At 45.3% G+C, this 22,175-nt stretch overlaps 1 protein-coding gene across 3 annotated transcripts in view; it reads left to right on the top strand.

Annotated features, from left to right (window-relative positions):
• The window catches only part of acox3 (acyl-CoA oxidase 3, pristanoyl), a 43,612-nt gene that overhangs the window by 16,849 nt on the left and 4,588 nt on the right, over window positions 1-22,175 (top strand). For 2 of the 3 annotated variants that reach the window (XM_062384376.1, XM_062384375.1), the window contains 9 exons: window positions 3,604-3,786; window positions 5,164-5,286; window positions 6,010-6,130; window positions 6,316-6,438; window positions 6,900-7,013; window positions 7,251-7,366; window positions 15,210-15,384; window positions 15,505-15,572; window positions 22,032-22,118. In XM_062384376.1, coding sequence (XP_062240360.1) covers window positions 3,604-3,786; window positions 5,164-5,286; window positions 6,010-6,130; window positions 6,316-6,438; window positions 6,900-7,013; window positions 7,251-7,366; window positions 15,210-15,384; window positions 15,505-15,572; window positions 22,032-22,118 — 1,110 coding nt within the window. Of the gene's footprint in view, window positions 1-3,603; window positions 3,787-5,163; window positions 5,287-6,009; window positions 6,131-6,315; window positions 6,439-6,899; window positions 7,014-7,250; window positions 7,367-13,020; window positions 13,395-15,209; window positions 15,385-15,504; window positions 15,573-22,031; window positions 22,119-22,175 lie in introns of those variants that run through there. The other variant, XR_009920234.1, reaches the window with a different exon arrangement.

Here is a 22,175-nt window from a genome sequence, read left to right as displayed (position 1 = left end):
ACAGTGTAAGTGTGCATGGCTCCCTGGTTTCTGCACCCAACTTGCTGCGACCAGGCTGTGTGCCTTCTCCCAGCTGTGGAGCTGTCCGTGGTCTCTGGGTCCTGAGCAAGGGACTAGTGTGATTATTTATCGCAAGTCACATCATCATCACAGTTTTAAACAATGTAATCACATACACATAACAGACACAATAGTGTCTGTTATGTGTTTATCTTAAAGGTTGGGCTTATAAACTGTCTGTATTTATATAGCACTTTTCTAGTCCCGAGGACTACAGTACAGTTTTACGTTCAAAGTGAATCTATGTGCAGCACTTTCTCTATGACGCCGGGTTCACACCGGACGCGGAAGCGACGCCGAAGCGAGGCGTAAGCGCAGCGCCAATCCTCTGGCTCCGATCCACTCCCATGTTAAATCATTGTGCTGAACACACCGGACGCTGAAGCGTAGCGTTACGCCGCAGCTGCCTAGCGCCGTGCAGCGATCGTTTCGGCGTCGAGTCTATTTTTTTCGCTTGACACGAGTGTATCGCAACAGGAAACACACTGAAGAATGATTTTGAACGATATTGATGTTGGGGGAGACTCCTCAGTGATGACCATCAAACAGTGGGTTGTAAATACTTGGGGCCTGCTAGGCCAAGCTGAAACCAGTTTGGCCAGTTTTCAGTCTTAATTCACACCTTCCTCAGACAGCCTGGAGCCTCGCCTCAGTGGGGGAGAATCTCGGATGTCCTTCAGGGACCCCCACTGGGATCCTGAAACGCCCACTGAGGTCGACTCCCCGCCCACTAAGGTCGGAATCCTGACATTCTCATTGGCTGAGAGCCAACTGAACCCTATGACCACTTCCTGAGGAAGCAGGAAGTCCTCAGGTGGTATAAGAGTGCTGAGGTCCCAGAACTCTTAGCTCTCTTTTTCACCCCAGCACAGATGTCCCCACCAGGCCCTTACAGGTCTGACCAGAGGTTCCCGTTGCTTAAGGAGGCAACTAACTCTTAACTCTTCCCTTTCACTCCACTGCTCAAGTTGTATTCGACCTCCAGAGGCCGAACTACACGACTTAGCAAGCTAATGGAGGCGATAAGACGTTTATTTGAATTCATTTCATTATTTTTCTTTTATCTCAGTCGACGTTTTTATTTTCAAAAGGACTTTTGCTGTTTTAACTTGAAAAGACCAAACAGGAAATTGCACGCGGAACGATCTCAGACTGTTTCACTTTCCCCACGGACTTTACTTTCTTTTCCCAACTATCTACAAACGGCTTCCACAGCCGTCCCCTGCAGAAGCGCGAGATTCATTCCGCTGAGGAGCACGAGCTCCACATCCCTGAAGAAGAAGGACGACGTTCATCCCGTCGAGGCAGCACGAGAAAATCCGCTCCTTGTCCGGTCCAGCGGCCGAGCTCCGGAGCACCGCTTGAGAGACCACGTGATTCACTGGCCCGACGCGCACGCACACCACGAGGGTGGTACAGTAAGAGGCTTTATTGTCTGGGCAGATGTTAGTCTAATACGTAGCGTATTGTTTTAATACTTGAGTGTATTTGTTTTGTATGAGACCGCTGAGTCTCCAGTGTTTAGCGGCGATTCGCCACTTCCGGTTACGGCCTTGTGCCACAGTTTTTAAGCGCCGTGAGCAGCGTCTCCAGCTCATTGTGACCGTTTGAACAACTTTAAAGAGACTTTACCGGTCAAACCTCAGCACACAACGCCGCTTGGGTGCTGAGTGGTAAAGTAAATGCAACTTGTCTCTGACGGTGCTTTTAAGAGCTTTGCTCTCTCCTTGTATGCTCTCTCTCTCTCTCTCTCTCTCTCTCTCTCTCTCTCTCTCTCTCTCTCTCTCTCCTTCTAAAACGACCTATACACACATCCGATCTGTATTTAGAATACAGTTCATGTAACATAGTTAAATCTATATTCAGAGAGGCTGGACACATCTGGAAGCCATGCGGCCGAACGCCAAAGCAGAGACAAAGAATTCTCTTTGATGGTGTCATTAACATAGACTCCATTTTGAATAACGCAAGTTAAACCACCATTTTGAGTCTATTTTTGCCACGCCTCCTCTCTCCCTCTCCTCCCATTCTGGCTCTAAATTCATAACGGCTCCGCCATCTTGTTTTGTAGTCAATCCGCCATTTTGAGAGTTTTTAGGCCTTGATTCCACGAATCATGATCGGCCGCCATCTTAGATGTTATGTCACCACGTGACTGCGTCATCGCCACGCCCCTCTCTTTTTCTCTCTCTCTCTCGCTCTCTCACACACACACACACACCCACACACACACACCCACACAGACACAGAGACACAGACAGATACACACACACAGATACACATAGATGAATACTTGTGTTTTCTAAATTGTGATAAGCGGCTGTTGTTGTTATGTTTGAAATATGGGAGTTTGTCAAAAAAATGAATCATTAAATAACACTAACTTTATTTCACATGCACACACATAGACACACACACACAGATAGACACTTTGACACAGACACACACACACACACCGAGACAGACATACATAGGTAGACCGCCGGTTTTACATGTATTTTCTGAATTGTGTGTGCTGCTGCTGTGTTTATCTTTGAAATATCGAGGGGGCGCCCTTAGCTCAGTGGGGGCGCCCTTAGCTCAGTTGGTAGGGCGTCCCCCCCATGGGCCTAGGCCAGCAGCGGACCCGGGTTCGATTCCAGCCCGCGGTCGTTTCTGCATGTCACTCCCCTCTCTGCCCCATTTCAACTCTGTCTCTCTCTGCACTATCAATAAAAAGCATAAAAATGCCAAAAATAATTCTTGAAATATCGGAGCTTGTTAAAATGATGAATCATTGAATAACATTATAACTTTATTTCCCCTTTTTAATAAATGCTTTTGTAATTAAAGTTTCTGTAGTCTGTGATTATTTGCGCATATGTATGTGATTGCAGCTGAATTATGATTGCCTGTGCTCGAACTTAGAAGCCTTCACTGTTAATTAAATAATTATTAATATTAAATATTGAGATTATTGATTTGACATTTATCATTTATCTCCACTTCTTATTATCAAGAAGTGGAGAAGTACAGTGAGTTGTATGATCTTCGGAACATGTTGTATAAAGACAACACTAAAAAGGACACATGTTAGGACGCTGTTGCAGTTAATTTTGGAGCAACAAGTAAGTATATGCTTGAAAAAAATTATTAAATGCCGTTTTTACTGCAGGCTGATAACAGCGGCGCTTCGGCGTCGCTACTGCGCCCGGTGTGAACCGCCAAGCGCCGGCGCGCTAGGGATTAGCGCTTACGCCTCGCTTTGGCGTCGCTTACACGTCCGGTGTGAACCCGGCGTGAGAAGGGACCATTAGAGGAGACTCCAGCATGTGATTTGGAGGAGACTGGGATTGAATCGGGGGTAACAATCTACTGAACTGATTGCTCTGGTAGCCAATTGTAAATAGTGAGTACAGTCAAAAAACAGAGTAAATAACGACTAGATCTGATGATTAACAGCTTGCACACCTGGGTGTGAACACTTGGTTGATTGAAAAGTGAAATGACTAGTCGTTATTGAAGTTAATTGCGTCTCTCATTTTTGTCTGTCATCTCCACCAGGACTCAAACAAGCGTTTCGGAGCATCTCTCGGTGCCCTGTCAGGGGGCAGGGTGTACATCACCAGGATGGCTCTGACCAACCTGAAGCTAGCTCTGGTTGTGGCCATCCGCTTTTCAGCAACCAGGAGACAGTTTGGACCAAAGGACTCGGATGAGATTCCGGTTTTGGAGTACCAGCTACAGGTCAGAATTGTATAGATGATGACATTACATGTCATTTAGCTGACGCTTTTATCCAAAGCGACTTACATTTTTAGAACACTCATCATTTTATGAGGGGCCATCTAGGGGTTCAGTATCTTGCCAAGGATACTTAGGCATGCAGATGGGATAGAGTGGGATTCGAACCGGCGACCTTCTTGTTGCAGAGCACCCGCTCTATCCCCTAGGCCACGCTCTCCCTCTCCCTATTACATGTACAACTTCTAATTGATATCAAAAGGATTTGTTAGGCCTCTGCACCGATGACAGTGGTCGCAGGCATTTCTGGTTGCCTTTCCGTCTCATTTTTTTTAACGCGATATCTCAAGAGCACCATGAGGGAATTTCTTTGGCACAAACATTCACTTGTACCTAAAAATCACCTGGATAGAATTTCTTCATCAAAGGTCAAGGTAGCTGTGACCTCACAAAACACATTCTTTTTTATTGCCTTTTTAAAGCTCTATCTCCTCAAGGCCTTTATTGAATCATGTCATTTTTCTTTAAATGTAACTGCCTTTAGAGATTTTCATTACATCCGGCACATTTCACTTTGACTCATGGATGAACTGTTTAAAATTTGGTGGTCAAAGGTCACTGTGACCTCTCAAACACTGTTTACCTTGTGAATGTAATATCCCAGAAAAATGGAGGAAGGAAATTCTTTTAAGTATAGCACATATGTTCACTTATATGCACTTGTTAACTAATTAGATTTCAGTGGTCAAAGATGAAATGTTGAGGTAAAGTTGGCAATATCTCAAGAATGCTTGAGGGAATTTGTACAACTTTTGATCAGTTGGCACTTGGATTTAATGGTTAAGTGATTGTATTTCAGTGATCAAAGATCAGAGGTCACTGAATCCAGAAAAAAAGAATTGTAGAAATATGTACACAGAAACTGTACTTGTTGAAGGAGGTATACAACTGCATTGCGGTATTTATAGTCTGTTCCACACCAGAGTTAGACTGAATGGGTTCTAGGTCGGAAATTACACACACACAACCCTTAAAAACCTGGAGCAAAAAATACAGACCACCAGATATAGACAGAAGAATGAAGGCCAGGGAGAGAGATAACGATCCCAACCTATCCACCAGTAACACCATTTTTTTTTTGAATTCACATTTTGTCAATAAACATTTGTAGAGCTATATTGTGATTTATTATTTTTATTTAGTCCAGATGGTTAAGTATACTTAGTATATCCAGGGTAAGGGTTGTGCTGATGGAATATCCAATGCCTCATTTAACAATGATTTCTGACCCATCCAAAAATCCTGAACCATTAAAAGGTCTAACAAAGCCATATGCCAGAGTGTTAAACCGCAATATATATGTCTTATGTTTTTGTCTAGCAATGGCGTCTGATCCCGTATCTGGCAGCAGCCTATGCTCTTGAACACTTCACCAAATCTATCTTCATGAATTTTGTTGAGTTCCAGATTGGGCAGATGATGAATAGCAAAGACGACATTCAAGTAAGTAAAATAATATATATTTCTATGGAATATTCTACTCCATTTAATACAAGTGTAACAGTTGTGCATGGTAGTACTTCACATTCTGTATTGAAGTTAACCTTGACAAATTTATGCTGAGACTTTGCAACTTTGTGTTGTAGCCATTATGTTCCAATTTACTGTTGTGAGCTCAGAGCCTGAGGAGCAAAAATAATTTGGTGTACCATCCATAGAGGACCTATACACCCAGGAATGCAGGAAGAAGAGCAGCCGGATTATTAAAGACCCCTTTCACCCCAGCCATAAACATTTTTGCCTGCTGCCATCTGGCCGACGGTACCTCAGCTTCCCAGCCCGCACCACCAGGCTCAGAGACAGTTTCATCCTCCAGGCCATAAGACTTTTAAACTCCTCTGAACTGCAATAACTCCATCAAACTAGCACCGTGACATATTTGCATATTTGCACTTCTGTTGTTTTATTTTCTCCTCAGCTGTTCATATATATTTAGATATATATACATAATTTCCTATTTTGATATTCTATTTTATACTATTTCTCTTATTTTATTGTATAGTGTGTAATTACTTGAGCATTGTTAGAAGAGAGCCTGAGACTCAAGCATTTCACTGCCAGCGACTGCTTAATGTTATTGTTGTGCATTTGACAAATGAAAAAAAACAAACTCTTGAATCTTAATTATGGTCTGTACTTAATATAGTTGCTGTATGTGTTTGCTAGGCAGAGATGGGCAGGGAGATCCATGCCATAGGCTGCTCCAGTAAACCATTGGGTTCATGGACTGCTCAGAAGGGGATTCAAGAATGCAGGGAGGCCTGCGGTGGACATGGATACCTGGCCAGTCAGTCTCAATCATACACATATTCACATATAACAGTGTTTTCATTCCTTACCTAGACAGTAGAGGCCCCCTACAGTCTTATTCGTCCTGCCACAGTTTCAATATATTTTGAATTTTTTGAACCACATACACACACACACACACACACACACACATAAGCCTAAGTTGATTTGTCTTTCTTTCAGTGAATCGGCTGGGTGATCTTCGGGATGACAATGACCCAAACTGCACATATGAAGGAGACAATAATCTGTTGCTGCAACAGACCAGCAATTACTTGCTCAGCTGGCTACATGCCAAGCATCATGGTCAGTGCTCAGTAATGCTGAGAGACTGTTTACTATGTTAAAGCAGTTTCTGCACTCTTAAACAACATTTGAGACCAGTGGCCTCATTTACAAATGTTATATACACATTCATATTTTGTGTATGTCGTAAATCACACTCACTGTGGGATCTATAAAGAGTGCAATGAACAAATTGATTTGTGTCCCTTAACAACAACTCAAGTCTGGTGAAGCTTTTTTCAAATTTTAGTCAATTGGTGTAACTAATAGGTCACTAATTGTTTTACTCAGAAGTTTGTTGAACCAAATGTAAGTACAATTACATCTATACATAGACCTTAGTTGAAACAACAACACAGCCACATAATGGCTCCACATGCCTTTCATGCTGACTGGCTTATCAGTTTCATAATGCCTGATGAATTGACATGAAATCTTTGATTAGTTTGTACAGCATCAAATTCTGTATTGTCTGGTTACAGATGGTATGCGGATTGAGTCTCCCTTTCATAGTGTGGATTTCCTTGATGATTTCCAGAAGATTCTGGGAAGCAAATTTACACCAACAGCAATGGAGGAGTGTATGGACTCTGCAGGTATTTTATTATTTCAGCTGGTGCAGATTGGATTAATGTTTACTACAAACTTTTTTTTGACAAAACTAGAATTCAGAAAACATTGTTCATTGTAAAAATTTAAACTTGAGATAACAAGGTATTGACAGAAACATCTGTTCAACTGCAGAGCAATCAATTAAATATCAATGTCGATGAGAAAAGAAAGTGTCTAACATAAATGACAAGGTTTATCAATATCTTTGTCTTTCAAATCAGTGCCACTGGCAGCATATAATTGGCTGGTGTGTTTCCTGTTGAAAGAGAGTCAGAAGAGGCTAGAACAGCAGAGGGCTTTATCCAAGGATGAGTTTGAGACCTCTAACAACAGCCAGGTAACATACACAAGTGCACACACTGTAGGTTGTAGGCTCAAAATGGTCCTCACAAAGATATTTGTACAAGTACACACACTGTGTTCAGGTAGAAACTTTTGAAAAACTTTGAAGTACATTTGCATTCTCACATGCAGTCTCTTGGGAAGTTTTCAGTAAATGTGTCTTTAGCGCATGTCTGAAAGCAGCGAGACACAAGGTGATGCACAAGTTCATCTCATCTCATCTCATTTTCATCCGCTTATCCGGGGTCGGGTCGCGGGGGGAGCAGCTCAAGCAGGGGGCCCCAGACTTCCCTTTCCCGGGCCACATTGACCAACTCTGACGGGGGGATCCCGAGGCGTTCCCAGGCCAGTGTTGAGATATAATCTCTCCACCTAGTCCTGGGTCTTCCCCGAGGTCTCCTCCCCACTGGACGTGCATGAAACACCTCCCAAGGAAGGCGCCCAGTGGGCATCCTTACCAGATGCCCGAACCACCTCAGCTGACTCCTTTCTAAGTGAAGGAGCAGCGGCTCTAATCCGAGTTCCTCACGGATGGCTGAGCTTCTCACCCTATCCCTAAGGGAGACGCCAGCCACCCTTCTGAGAAAACTCATCTCGGCCGCTTGTACCCGTGATCTCGTCCTTTCGGTCATCACCCAGCCCTCATGACCATAGGTGAGGATAGGAACGAAGATCGACCGGTAGATCGAGAGCTTTGCCTTGCGGCTCAGCTCTCTTTTCGTTACAACGGTGCGGTAAAGTGAACGCAATACCGCCCCCGCTGCTCCGATTCTCCGGCCAATCTCACGCTCCATAGTACCCTCACTCGCGAACAAGACCCCAAGGTACTTGAACTCCTTCACTTGGGCTAAGGACTCATTTCCTACCCGGAGTAAGCAATCCATCGGTTTCCTGCTAAGAGTCATGGCCTCAGATTTAGAGGTGCTGATCCTCATCCCAGCCGCTTCACACTCGGCCACCAGCCGATCCAGTGAGTGCTGAAGGTCACAGGCCGATGATCCAATGAGGACCACGTCATCTGCAAAAAGCAGTGACGAGATCCTCAGACCACCGAACTGCAACCCCTCCCCACCCCGACTACGCCTCGATATCCTGTCCATGTATATCACAAACAGGATTGGTGACAAGGCGCAGCCCTGGCGGAGACCAGCATCCACTGAGAACGAAACTGACTGGCTGCCGAGGACGCGAACACAGCTCTCGCTTTGGGAGTACAGGGATTGGATGGCCCTGAGGATAGACCCCCTTACCCCATACTCCCGCAGCACCTCCCACAGTTTCTCCCGGGGGACCCGGTCATACGCCTTCTCCAGATCCACAAAACACATGTAGACCGGATGGGCATACTCCCAGGCCCCCTCCAGGATCCTTGCGAGAGTGAAGAGCTGGTCTGTAGTTCCACGTCCGGGGCGAAAACCGCATTGTTCCTCTTCAATCTGAGGTTCGACGATCGGCCGAACCCTCCTTTCCAGCACCTTGGAGTAGACTTTACCAGGGAGGCTGAGAAGTGTGATGCCCCGGTAATTGGCACACACTCTCTGGTCCCCCTTTTTGAACAGGGGAACCACCACCCCAGTTTGCCACTCCTTTGGCACTGTACCCGACTCCCACGCGATGTTGAATAGGCGTGTCAACCATGACAGCCCCTCAACACCCAGAGCCTTTAGCATTTCTGGCCGGATCTCATCAATCCCTGGGGCCTTGCCCCTGCGGAGATGTTTGACCACCTCAGTGACCTCCACCAGGGAAATTGACGATGAAACACCATCAACCTCGAGCTCTGCCTCCAACATAGAGGGCGTGTTATTCGGATTCAGGAGTTCCTCAAAGTGTTCCTTCCAATGTCCGACAACCTCCTCAGTTGAGGTCAACAGAGTCCCATCCTTACTGTACACAGCTTGGATGGTTCCCCGTTTCCCCCTCCTGAGGTGCCGGATAGTCTTCCAGAAACACTTTGGTGCCGACCGAAAGTCCTTCTCCATGACCTCTCCGAACTTCTCCCACACCCGCTGCTTAGCCTCCGACACGGCAGCAGCTGCAGCCCTTCGGGCCTGTCGGTACCCTGCAACCGAGTCAGGAGTCCTCCAGGATATCATATCCCGGAAGGCCTCCTTCTTCAATCGGACGGCTTCCCTGACCACCGGTGTCCACCACGGTGTCCGAGGGTTACCGCCCCTTGAGGAGCCTAAGACCCTGAGGCCACAGCTAGCCGCCGCAGCTTCAGCAATGGAGGCTTTGAACACCGCCCACTCCGGCTCAATGCCCCCAACCTCCACAGGAATGCCAGAAAAACTCCGCCGGAGGTGTGAGTTGAAGATACCTAGGACGGGGGCCTCCTCCAGACGTTCCCAGTTCACCCGCACTACTCGTTTGGGCTTACCAGGTCTATCCGGAAATTTCCCCCACTCCATTACATTACATTACATTACATTACATGTCATTTAGCTGACGCTTTTGTCCAAAGCGACTTACATTTTTAGAACACTCAACATTTTCGGAGGGGCCATTTAGGGGTTCAGTATCTTGCCAAGGACACTTAGGCATGCAGATGGGAAAGAGTGGGAGTGGGCAGATGGGAAAGAGTGGGATTCGAACCAGCAACCTTCTTGTTGCAGAGCACCCACTCTATCCCCTAGGCCACGCTCTCCCCACTCCCTGATCCAACTCACAACCAGATGGTGGTCGGTTGACAGTTCCGCCCCTCTCTTTACCCGAGTGTCCAAAACATGCGGCCTCAGATCAGATGACACGATCACAAAATCGATCATTGATCTTCGGCCTAGGGTACTCTGGTACCAGGTACACTTATGAGCACCCTTATGTTCGAACATGGTGTTTGTTATGGACAATCCATGGCTAGCACAGAAGTCCAATAACAAACGACCGCTCGGGTTCAGATCAGGGAGGCCGTTCCTCCCCACCACGCCTCTCCAGGTGTCTCCATCGTTGCCCACGTGGGCGTTGAAGTCACCCAGCAGAAGTACGGAGTCCCCTACTGGAGCCCCATACAGGACTCCATTCAGGGTCTCCAAGAAGGCCGAGTACTCTGAGCTGCTGTTTGGTGCATACGCACAAACAACAGTCAGAGTTTTCCCCCCTACAACCCTTAGGCGCAGGGAGGCGACCCTCTCGTCTACTGGGGTAAACTCCAACACAGCGGCGCTCAGCCGGGGATTTATGAGTATCCCCACACCCGCCCGACGCCTCACGCCCTTGGCAACTCCGGAGAAGAATAAAGTCCAACCCTTATCCAGGAGTACGGTACCAGAGCTGAGACTGTGCGTGGAGGTAAGCCCCACCAGATCTAACTGATAGCGCTCTACCTCCCTCACAAGCTCCGGTTCCTTTCCCCACAGCGAGGTGACGTTCCACGTCCCCAGAGCCAGCTTCTGCCGCCCGGGTCTGGTCCGTCGAGACCCCCTACCTTCGCTGCCACCCATGTGGCTACGCACCCGACCCCAACGGGTCTTCCCACAGGTGGTGGGCCCATGAGATGAAGAGAGGGGGGGTGCCACGTAGTTTGTTCGGGCTATGCCCGACCGGGCTCCGTGGCAAACCCGGCCACCAGACGCTCGCCATCGAGCCCTCCGTCTGGGCCTAGCTCCAGACGGGGGCCCCGGGCTTCCTCCGGGCTGGGTCCCATCTCCTCTTTTGTCGATATTCATTGAGGGTTTTGAACCATTCTTAGTCTGGCCCCTCACCTGAGACCACTCTGCCATGGGAGACCCTACCAGGAGCACAAGGCTCCAGACAACACAGCCCTCAGGTTCACGGGGACACGCAAACCTCTCCACCACGATAAGGTGACGGTTCAAGTTAAACAGGTTAAAAAATAAGATCAAATCAGAGTTACCTTAAAACAAGAATTAAGGTAAAAAACAAACCAAACATCCTACGCCCACGGTCAAAAACATCGACGTCCCAGCTCTGCTATCATGTTCACTTGACGCTCAAATAAGAGCAGAGGAGAAATCTTATAGAAGATGTTTTCTCTCGCATACAGAGGCAGTCTGATCATGCAGTGAATGTTTCACAGAATTGTTGTTGTAAACTCAACTAATTTGGATTTTAGAACAATGGGATATACTACTAGATGTAATAGGAGGTGGATGTGACACATTTAGAAGGGAAGAAATCTTATTTTGGTAGAGATAATAGCTAAAGTACTTATTCAAATCAGTCCTACTAACTTGACTGAGGAGAGCAAGATAGGACAAGATCAGCTGACCTTGGGGATTTCTTGAGAGAAGGGTTAATACTAAGCCAAAGAAGGATCCATTAAATCCAATGAACTATAGGACAATAGCACTTACATCACATACAGGAAAGATAATGGGAAAGATAATTAAAAAAAGATTAGCGTTTTATATGAAAATAATCTTATGACCCGGTTATATGCTTCGAAACAGAAAGCACAAGTTAATAAAGGGTCTGTGATCGCAGTGTTTTTTTTATGTACAAAATGCATATAAAATGGTTCGGAAGGAGAGATTATTGATTAATTTGAATATGATAGGAATAGCGAGTAGAATGTATAATTGGATCAGAGACTCTTTATTTGATAGATTTATTCAAGTAAGAATTCGGACAGCTTCATCAGGAATATATATTGTTGAAAATGGTTCTCCTCAGGGCAGTATCATTGGTACAATATTGTTTTCCATTGTGATAAATGATGTGTTCTCAAACTCAGGGTGATATTGGGCGGATGCTCTTTGCTGATGATGGAGCCTTGTGGTAAAGGGGAAGGAAACATTTTATGGGAGAAATACAAGAGGCAATTAATGTGGTAGAAAACATTTCATATTCATGGGGGCAATAGTGTTCAATAGATAGAGAAGTGTTGATACATATGTATAAAGAATAGAGTAAGTGCCATTTTTAGGTTTTTAGGTATGTGGTTTGTTGCTCACCTCACTTGAAATTTGTGGTGTTGGAGATGCCTCTCCTCAGGGTCACTCTGGCTATATTGTACTGAGCTCTGTCACCAGACCTGAAAGCAATGTTGAGGTCTCTGATGAGTGATTGTATTTCAGTCGTCAACCACGGTTTCTTGTTTTGAAAAACTTGGAAAAGTTTGTTAACTTCGACATTATCAACACAGCTTGTGATACAGAACATTACAGTGTAGGGGAGAGCGGGGTAATGTGGGACATCGGGTGATGTGAAACACCCCCTGTATCTAGGCAAAGGAACACATTTGTGGTCATGTGACTATTATCTTTAAAAGCCCCTTCCATTCCCCCCTTGCAATGAAGGAGAAGTTGGTGCTGGTGCTGTGGAAAGTATGTTTCTTCACAAAAATTAGTTTTTTGCATGTAAAAATAAATTTTCTTGCTTTGAACTTAATCAACTGTTGTGTCAAAACAAATTGATTCAGGTAGAAAAACCTATATCATACATGTTGATGAACTTCCAACATATAAAACCATGTGATTGATGCTAGCTGAAGATTAGCCTGAATTGATAAGAGATGTTGTTTTTCTAAAATTGTGGCTTCGGGGTAAAGTGGGACAAATGCTGTGGGGTAAAGTGGGACAGTGTCTCACTTTACCCCACCATGAAGCACAAGTTAAGTTTAGTCTTAAACATATTTGAGTGTTATATTTCATTATATATGTTTTATTTTTAATGTCATAAACATTATAGAAAAGCCATCACGCCAAGAAACTACACCAGGAAGACAAATTGGGGCCAAACACCCCTCACAGAGATGGAGAGTGCAGCCGCTGAGGTCATACAAGGAAAGAAGTCCTCAGGAAAAAGCTGGAAGGGATGGAAATATTGACAAGACAACCCTAAAAAGATTCATAAAGTAAAGGGAAAGGGAAAGTAAAATCAGTAGCCTGGGGTGCAGTAGCTGAGGTAAAGAGAATATTCACAGAGGAGATGGAGGAGGAGCTTCCAAACACTTGAAACAACTAGCTGACCAGTTCCATGGCCTTGCTCCAGTTAAGTGCCGTGAACTTAAGTGAAAAACAATTTCCCTGTCCCTGCCAATTGGACAGAGAAACAATGTGAAGGTAAGCTAGGGTGTGCAAGAGATCACATGAATCATAATAATCATAAATGTGCTTAATTGACCAATCCCCATGATTTTGTTACTAGTCCGATATTAGTGGTTGTCAATCTAGCATTCGGGATTTTAACTATTACAACATGTGTTGTTATGGTAGTTTTAAAGTGGAAAAAGTAAGTGGACCACTCTACCCTGGCTACGGGGTAAAGTTGGACACAAGACCACTTTTTTTAAATCAATCATATTTTCACTGCCCTTTGTCCTGAAGACATTCTGATCATTTCAATTGCTAGAAAACATCCTGAATTAATAGGAAATGTGTACATTTTACCGATATATGAGTTAAGCTCGCCTAGAGGGGAGCAAATGTAAAAAATGTCCCACATTACCCCACTCTCCCCTATGTAGTGTGGGCTCCTCTTTGTCCTGAGGAGTGGTCAAAGCAGTCTTGGCTGAGACTGAGCTGTCTCTGGCTAAGTTTAATGATTTTTGTTGTGGGCTTTGTTTTCCTCCTGATGAGGGTTTATGCTGGGACGAGCAGCAGTGAGAGGTGGTATGACTGGCCAAGATGTGCAGGGAAACAAAGTACATTAATTAAAGGAATGTTAATATGTGTCTCTCTGTGTTGTTCTCTTAATATGTGCGATGCATATGAAAAGATCACTCCAGATAAAGGATATGTGGACCTATGCTTCAAGTATTCAGCTAATTGCACTCTGAGATGAGATAAGAGCTAGCTGTAGCTAACATGGCTAATGTTATCCAAACTACTGTAGCTAGTCTTACTAATCGATAACTGTACTTGTGATGAAGGAAAATCCTCATTAAATAGCTATGTCCACATCATTCCAGGCTAGCCACACACAGAGCTCTTCCCCTAATATGAAAAGTTCAGTGCACCCAGCCTGGCAAGATGCACACGGAGCTAGCGGTCCTCTCCACAAGCCGAGTGAGTGAGTGAGAGCCAGGCGGCTTGCACAAGCTCCACTGGCTGAGTCAGAGTGAAAACAATAGTGCAAATGTGTGCAATAGTGCAAAATGCAATGGTGCAAATATGCTAAGGTGCAGTGTTAGTGGAATTATGATGGATTGGAGGAGTTTAAAAGTCTAATGGCCTGGGGGATGAAACTGCCTCTGAGCCTGGTGGTGCGGTCTTGGATGCTGCAGTACCTTCGGCAGACGGCAGCAGGCAGAACAGTTTATGGCTGGGTGATAGGGGTCTTTAATGATCCGGTTGGTCTTCGTCCTACACTGCTGGGTGTAGAGGTCCTCCATGGATGGCAACCTTTGGTTAGGTCCTGGCCACTTCAAGTGTAAGCCCCCTCCCGATAGCGGATACAGATAATTAAGTAAGTTGAACAGATACAGATACAGATAATGGCGTTACTTGCTCATCCCTAGGCTGTATGCTCTAGTTTGAGACTGGATACTAATGATATCCATTAATCCGTCCAATGGCTAGGCCGCTTATCCTTTCATTGCAGCTGGAGCTAATCCCAATTGACACTGGGTCATAGAGGTTCACACCTAAGGTCGCCAGTCTATCACAGGGAAGAATCTCAGTCAAAAAAACATTCACTCCTACAGGCAAATTAGGGTCTCAATTAGCCTGCATGTGTTTGGACTGTGGGAGGAAACAAGGCAATAGCATTTAAAATCCATACAGAATTGTTTCTGAGCTGGGTTTGAACTCAGACCCATGTTGCTGTTTAAACTGATTACCATAAAAGTACCACTTAACCATTAACTCTGTGGCATTAGAGTGGCTTTATTTTCTATTTCCTCACTACAAATTCACCCCGTTCTTTTTTTGTTTTAGGTATACTACTGTCGTTCCCTTGCCATTGCCTACATTGAACAAAACTGCCTCCGGAGATTTCATAAACAGACAATGGATCAGACCACGCCAGCTTCTCTCAGACCAGTGCTAAGCAAACTCTGTGCCTTGTATGGCCTGTGGAGCCTCAGCAACCACATGGCCACACTGTATCAGGGTATGTACTGTCCTCTTTATGTTGCATTTATACACAGAAATTAAGATGATCCATTCGGTTGTGTTAACTCAGAATTTATGTCAGTATTTGTGACATTGTGACATACTTGTTCTTTTCAAGGTAATTACATGAGTGGAAAGAAGCCAGCAGAGTTGGTTCAGATGGCCATTCTCACTCTCTGCTCCCAGGTACAGTAACATTGTTGTCTCTATCTTCCTGTCTGTCTCAGTCTTTCACCATATCCATGTACTTCTCATTTGCATAAGATACACTAATGCTAGGGACACACCGGAGGCGGAGGCCGTCAGCCCGTGATTCTGCTTTCTCTGCTGGTTGTTATATGCTCTTTTCAATAAAGTGGTGTTGGGGTAGGGGTCTCCTCTGTCTTCCTGTTTGCTTGTGTGCTTATGTGTGTCTGTCTTTTTAGACACAACTGACAAATGTGTAAGTACATAATTAAAAAGCAATTACAGAGAATGGGCAGATGTGGAAATTTCATCATGTGGAGGGAAAAATCTGGGAAATTGAAACTCCAGGAGAACAGCAGGAAAATCAAAAGTATGCGATGTATATTTTATCATTTATATCATATATAATATATTTTATATATCCTTTAAATTAAATCATATTTTCTGAGTGTTTTCTGGCCAGATTCGCTCACGGTGAATGGAAATAATAGAATAGAAACCATCGCTGCCCAATTGATTAACATGGGCGCCAAAGGAAGCTGACAGCATTTCGTGGCACTTCGTGGTGCTTCCACCTCTGGTGTGTCCCTGGCGTAAGAGGCATTATAGATATTATTTCATCTACTTGTTAAAAAAATGAACCCAGTAAATTCAGTATACTGAAGTCTCAATATGTCTTTTGAGAAAGAAAACACTTAGACCAGGGGTGTCAAACATAAGTTAATTTGTTTAATCATCATCTTATCAGGCCATCATGAAATACCAGGAGTGATAAATGTGTGTGTGTGTGTCTCAAGACAGCACACACGCACAGGCCCCGGGGCTCCGCCCCCACTAACTCGCTCAGAGACACACACATGAAAGAGGTGGCCTTCAAGAGTGGGGACATGGATAGGTTCAGACTAATTAAATACTCGTTTGGCAAGGAGATTAAGGAGATTAAGGAGGCCAAACGACTGTATTCAAAGAAGCTGGAACAACAGTTTGCAGCCAACGACTCCTCGTCTGTCTGGAAGGGCCTTCGTGTGATCACTGGCTGCAAGACCAAATCCCCCCACTCTGTGGAAGACTTGAGACTTGCCAACGATCTGAATGACTTTTATTGTAGATTCGATAGACCCTCTCAAACCCCCCCCGCATCTATCACACCTCTTCTCCCCAGCCTGGACAAAGACACTAGCCCCCCCCACAAAATGGCCCCAGACTGCCCCATCACCTCCATCCCCCCCTTCACACCTCTCTCAATTCAGGAGAGAGATGTAAATAAGCTCCTGAAGAAACTGAACCCCCGCAAGGCAGCTGGACCAGACGCTGTCTCCCCCTCTACACTGAGGCACTGTGCGGATCAGCTTTCTCCATTGTTCACGGACATTTTCAACACCTCACTGGCTGAATGTGTTGTACCCGCCTGCCTGAAAACATCCACCATCATCCCCGTTCCCAAGAAGCAGAGGATCACAGGCCTTAATGACTACAGACCAGTCGCCCTGACCTCTGTAGTAATGAAGACCTTCGAGCGACTCGTGCTGACCCACCTCAAAACTATAACCAACCACCTCCTCGACCCGCTGCAGTTTGCCTACAGAGCCAACAGGTCCGTAGACGATGCAGTCAACATGGGACTCCACTTCATCCTCCAGCACCTCGACTCCCCCAGCACCTACGCCAGGATCTTGTTTGTGGACTTCAGCTCCGCATTCAACACCATCTCTCCAGCTCTTCTCCGGGACAAGCTGACCCAGCTGAGCGTGCCTGACCCCACCTGCAGGTGGATCACCAACTTCCTGACCGACAGGAAGCAGCGCGTGAGGCTGGGGAAGCTTGTCTCTGACACCCGGACCATCAGCACTGGAGCCCCTCAAGGTTGTGTGCTCTCTCCTCTCCTCTTCTCCCTCTACACCAACAACTGCACCTCCAGCCATCCCTCTGTCAAACTCCTGAAGTTTGCCGACGACACCACCCTTATTGGATTAATTTCCAATGGGGACGAGGCCGCCTACAGAGAGGAAGTTAACAGCCTGGCTTCCTGGTGCAGCCAGAACCACCTGGAGCTGAACGCTTCAAAAACTGTAGAGATGGTGGCAGACTTCAGGAGGAGCCCAGCCCAAACCGCCCCCCTCACCATGTGCGACTCCCCAGTTAAAACAGTGGAGTCATTCAGATTCCTGGGGACGATCATAGCACAGGACCTGAGGTGGACGGAGAACATCACCTCCATCACCAAGAAGGCCCAGCAGAGGATGTTCTTCCTGCGGCAACTGAGGAAATTCAGCATGCCGCGGAAAGTGATGGTTGAGTTCTACACAGCCATCATTGAGTCCATCCTCACCTCATCCATCACCGTTTGGTTCGCTGCCTCCACTGCCAAGGACAAGGGCAGACTGCAGCGGATCATTCGGTCAGCTGAGAAGGTCATCGGCTGTGACCTGCCGGCTCTCCTAGACCTGTTCCACTCCAGGACCAGAAAGAGAGCAGGCAAGATCATCGCTGATCCTTCCCATCCCGGTCACCACCTGTTCCAGAGACTTCCATCTGGGAAAAGGTTCCGGGCCGTCAGGACTAAAACCTCGCGTCACCTGAACAGTTTTTTCCCCATGGCAGTGGGGCTCACAAACAAGCCCCCCCCATCACACTGACTCTGCTGACCCCCCCCCCCCCCCCCCACCCTCGCACATAATTTATAACACTACATTATTGGCACTACCACCAATCTTTGCACCTTAAAACCGAACACAACACATTTACTGTATATATTATTTTTTCGATATTGTTGTTTTTTATATTGATGTTTATATTGCTCTATATTGTTGTTTTTATATTGTTGTTTGTAAAGTGCACCAACCACACCAAGGCAATTTCCTGTATGTGAAAATATACAAGGCAATAAAAAGAATTCTGATTCTGATTCTGATTCTGATTCTGATTCTGATGAGATCAGAGCATGTTCCAGTGAAGCTGCCGGTCAGGGACAAACAAGACACAGTGTTTAAAAACCAAGTTGAAAAGAAAGTACGATTTAGCCTTCCTTACGCTTGGGTTCACAGTGAATGAAGGAGGACATGAGGAGAAAACTTTTACACTTAGAAACATTACACCCAAGTCATATTTTTTTTTTTTTAAAGAACAGTCTTATTGAGGAATGTAGTAACAAATGTCACCAAGAGTACTTCAATTGATGTGAATTTAAGCAAAGTTTAAACAGATTACAGAAAAAAATGTTGCATGTTTTTATGTATCTGTTTCTACCATCATTGTTGTGGAAATCATTGTTAATAACTATTGTGAGAAATAATTAACATTGACGTGATCACACAGTCTCTTCACATAAATTATTATTATTATTAAAAGGTGATCTTTGCAACTTTTTTTTTCAGGAAGTTTGTATCAAACAAGTAGCCCTTCGTACTACTCAGTACCTTTGAAGTAGTTCTCAGTTTCAAAAAGGTTGGTGACCCCTGCCATAGACCATCGGTTCCCAAACTGGGGTACGGGGTATGCGAAGTGGTTCAGGGGTATGTGGTGGTGTGCACGGAGCCCTTGGGGGCTGGAATCCCAACTCAGCCGGCGCGCGCTGGCCCTTAACTTTCACTTTCAATGCGTGCGTCAGACTCCTAGGTCCAAGATGGGTTGAACCCCCCGTTATGTTGGTTTCATGTTGATATCCGCCGCCGCCACGCCCCCCCACCTCCCCACCCTGAGCGACGCAACGTCGTCCAGGGCGGAGGGGCTTGGCGGCGGCGGTGAAAAAAAAAGGGCAGGTACGAAGTTATTATGCTATGATTTAACTGATCTGGCCCACTTGAGATCAAAGTGGGCAGTATGAGGCCCCGTAACTAAAATGAGTTTGACACCCCTGACTTAGACAATATATAACACTGAATTTTATCGCCTACTATTTCAGTTTTTGAAGAACACTCATTTGTGTTTGGATCATCTGCAAAATCTTAAGTATTAAAAACAACCATGCATGTGTATGTGAATACACGCACTAAAAATATAAACGCAACAGTTTCGTTTTCACTTCCTTATTTCATGAATTGAAATAAAAGATATAGGGTTTTTCTCTATGCAACAAAAGGCTTATATCTTTCAAATTGCCAGAATCTGTTTGTTGAAAGAAATGTGTGACATATCAAAATATACCAATTAAAAAGTTGTAAGTAAAATACGACTGGTCATAAAAGGCCACCCTACAGTTTCACAGAGTTTTTTAAGGAGGGGACGGTAGAAAACCAGTCAGTATCTGGTATCACCACCATTTGCCTGACGCAGTTCAACACAAATTCGCAAATTGGCAGGAATAGGAACATGCTGACGAACACGGCAATCCAAATCATCGTAAACATGCTCAGTAGGTGACACGTCGGGTTTGTATGCAAGCCATGCAAGAACTGGGATGTTTTCAGCATCGGGAATTCATGCCTGAGGATCCATTGGCCACTCTGTTGACAACATCGAAGTCAGGAAACTGTTTGCCCAACCGATGCCTTACCCGCTGTCTGGCATCTGCCTGATACAGTGAAAACCAGGAACTGTTATTGTTATTATTATTATTTTCCCAATCAAAATTATGACAATGTACTATAGTCAGGTCAAGGCCCTGATGAGGCCGACGAGCACATGGGTTAGCTCCCCTGAGAATTTTTTTGACCGTTTATAAAATTAAAGAGAAATACGCCTTTTGTGTACACAAAAGGAAACCTTGCATTTATAATTTTGTTGAGTGTATGTATATATGTTTAAAGAAATGAAGGGCACACTTTGATCACACATCATTGATAACAAATTATTCAAGTTGAAAATGTTTACGTATATTCATTTTATAATTTTTTGAGAACAAAATGACATAACAACGGTCAATTGAAACCCAATCATCAACCCATTGAGGGCTTGATTCATACCACGCTGAAAATCGAAGAATTTCATCACGGCAACTGATAAAGTGACTCAGTAGTGTGTATGCACTCCCGACAACATCTGGGCATATGCTCCTGATGAGTCTGTGCATGGTTTCCTGGGGGATCTCCTCCAGACCTGTATCAGGGCATCAGTGAGGTCTGGGACATTCTGTGGCAGTACTTGGCGGCATCCTATGTACCTATTCATCATGTCCCACAATTGCTCAGTTGGATTTAGGTTAGGGGAACGTGAGGGCCAGTCAATGGCATCAATGCTTTCGTCACCCAGGAACTGCTAACACACTCTGGCTACATGAGGCTGGGCATTGTCCTGCACATGAAAAACTGTAGGCCCACTGCACCAGTGTAAGCTCTGACAATCACTCTGAGGATTTCATCCAAGTACCTAACAGCAGTGAGGGTACCTTTGGCTATGACATGGAGGTCTGTGCAACCCTCCAAGAAAATGCCTCCCCACACCATCACTGACCAACCTCCAAACCGGTCATGCAGGATAATGGTACAGGCAGCATAACATCCACCACGGTGTCTCCACCCTCTTTAACGTCTATCAGTGTACTCAGTGTGAACCTGCTCTCATCTGATAAGGCAATGGGGCACCAGTGGCAAACCTTCAAATCCTTGTGTTCTCTGCCGATTGCCAAATGGGCTGCACAGTACTGGGCTGTGAGCACAGGTCCCACTAGAGGACATCGGGCCCTCCTTGAGTCTGACTGTTTAGTCAGAAACATGCACACCATTACCCTGCTGAATGTCATTTTGTAGGGCTCTGGCAAGGCTCCTCATGTTCTTCCTCGCACAGGAGCAGATACCTCTCCTGCTGCTGATTGATGCCCGTCTACGGCCCTGTCTAGCTCTCCCCCTGTCACGGTCGCTCTCTTGGTATCTCCTCCATGCTCTTGAGACTATGCTGGGAGACACAGCAAATCTTCTTGTGACCAGAAGTATGGATGTGCCACCCTTAAGGAGCTGAAGCATCTGCAACCTGATTGGGCTTCAGGTATTGCCTCATAGTACCAGAAGTGACAAAGACACCAGCAGAACACAAAACTAGAGAAGAATCAATCAGGAAGGATAAGGACAGAGCAATTGTCCGTGGCCTTCACATGCATAACCATTCCCTTTTTGGGGGGTTGTCTTGCATTTTCCTCTCCATTGCACATGTTGTGACTTCCACTTGCACCAAAGCAGGTTAATTGATTCATAATCACTTGTGCTTCCTAAAAAAGACACATTGACACCTTGTGCCTTGATATAAAGTATATAGGGATCTGGCGCTGTACAATTAAGTTGAATTGACATCCTTAAAGAGTTGGTGTGAATGAGATCAAACAAGGCAAAAAGGGATATTTCTGAAGCTGCTGTAAATTATCTAGTTCTAATCTAGTATGGGATTTTGTGATACGCTTCCCCATTCCTTGTGCTCTACCTAATTTCAACTTGTCTTCATAAAGCTAAATGAGGAAATTATAGCTTTAGTAGATGTGGCTCAGCCACCTCACATAAACTTAATCTGATCTGCTCTCTGTTTCTTCTCCAGCTAAAGGATGATGCAGTAGCATTGGTGGACATATTTGCACCCACTGATTTCATCCTCAACTCACCCATTGGCAATGCTGATGGACAGGTAACTCACACAAACACAGAAACCAAAGAGCTGTAATGTCATACCATAGTGAGTGTT

The sequence above is a fragment of the Platichthys flesus genome, chromosome 24, assembly GCF_949316205.1.
Source record: "Platichthys flesus chromosome 24, fPlaFle2.1, whole genome shotgun sequence".
Lineage (NCBI taxonomy): Eukaryota > Metazoa > Chordata > Actinopteri > Pleuronectiformes > Pleuronectidae > Platichthys > Platichthys flesus.
This window is presented reverse-complemented; position numbering and strand designations above follow the sequence as displayed.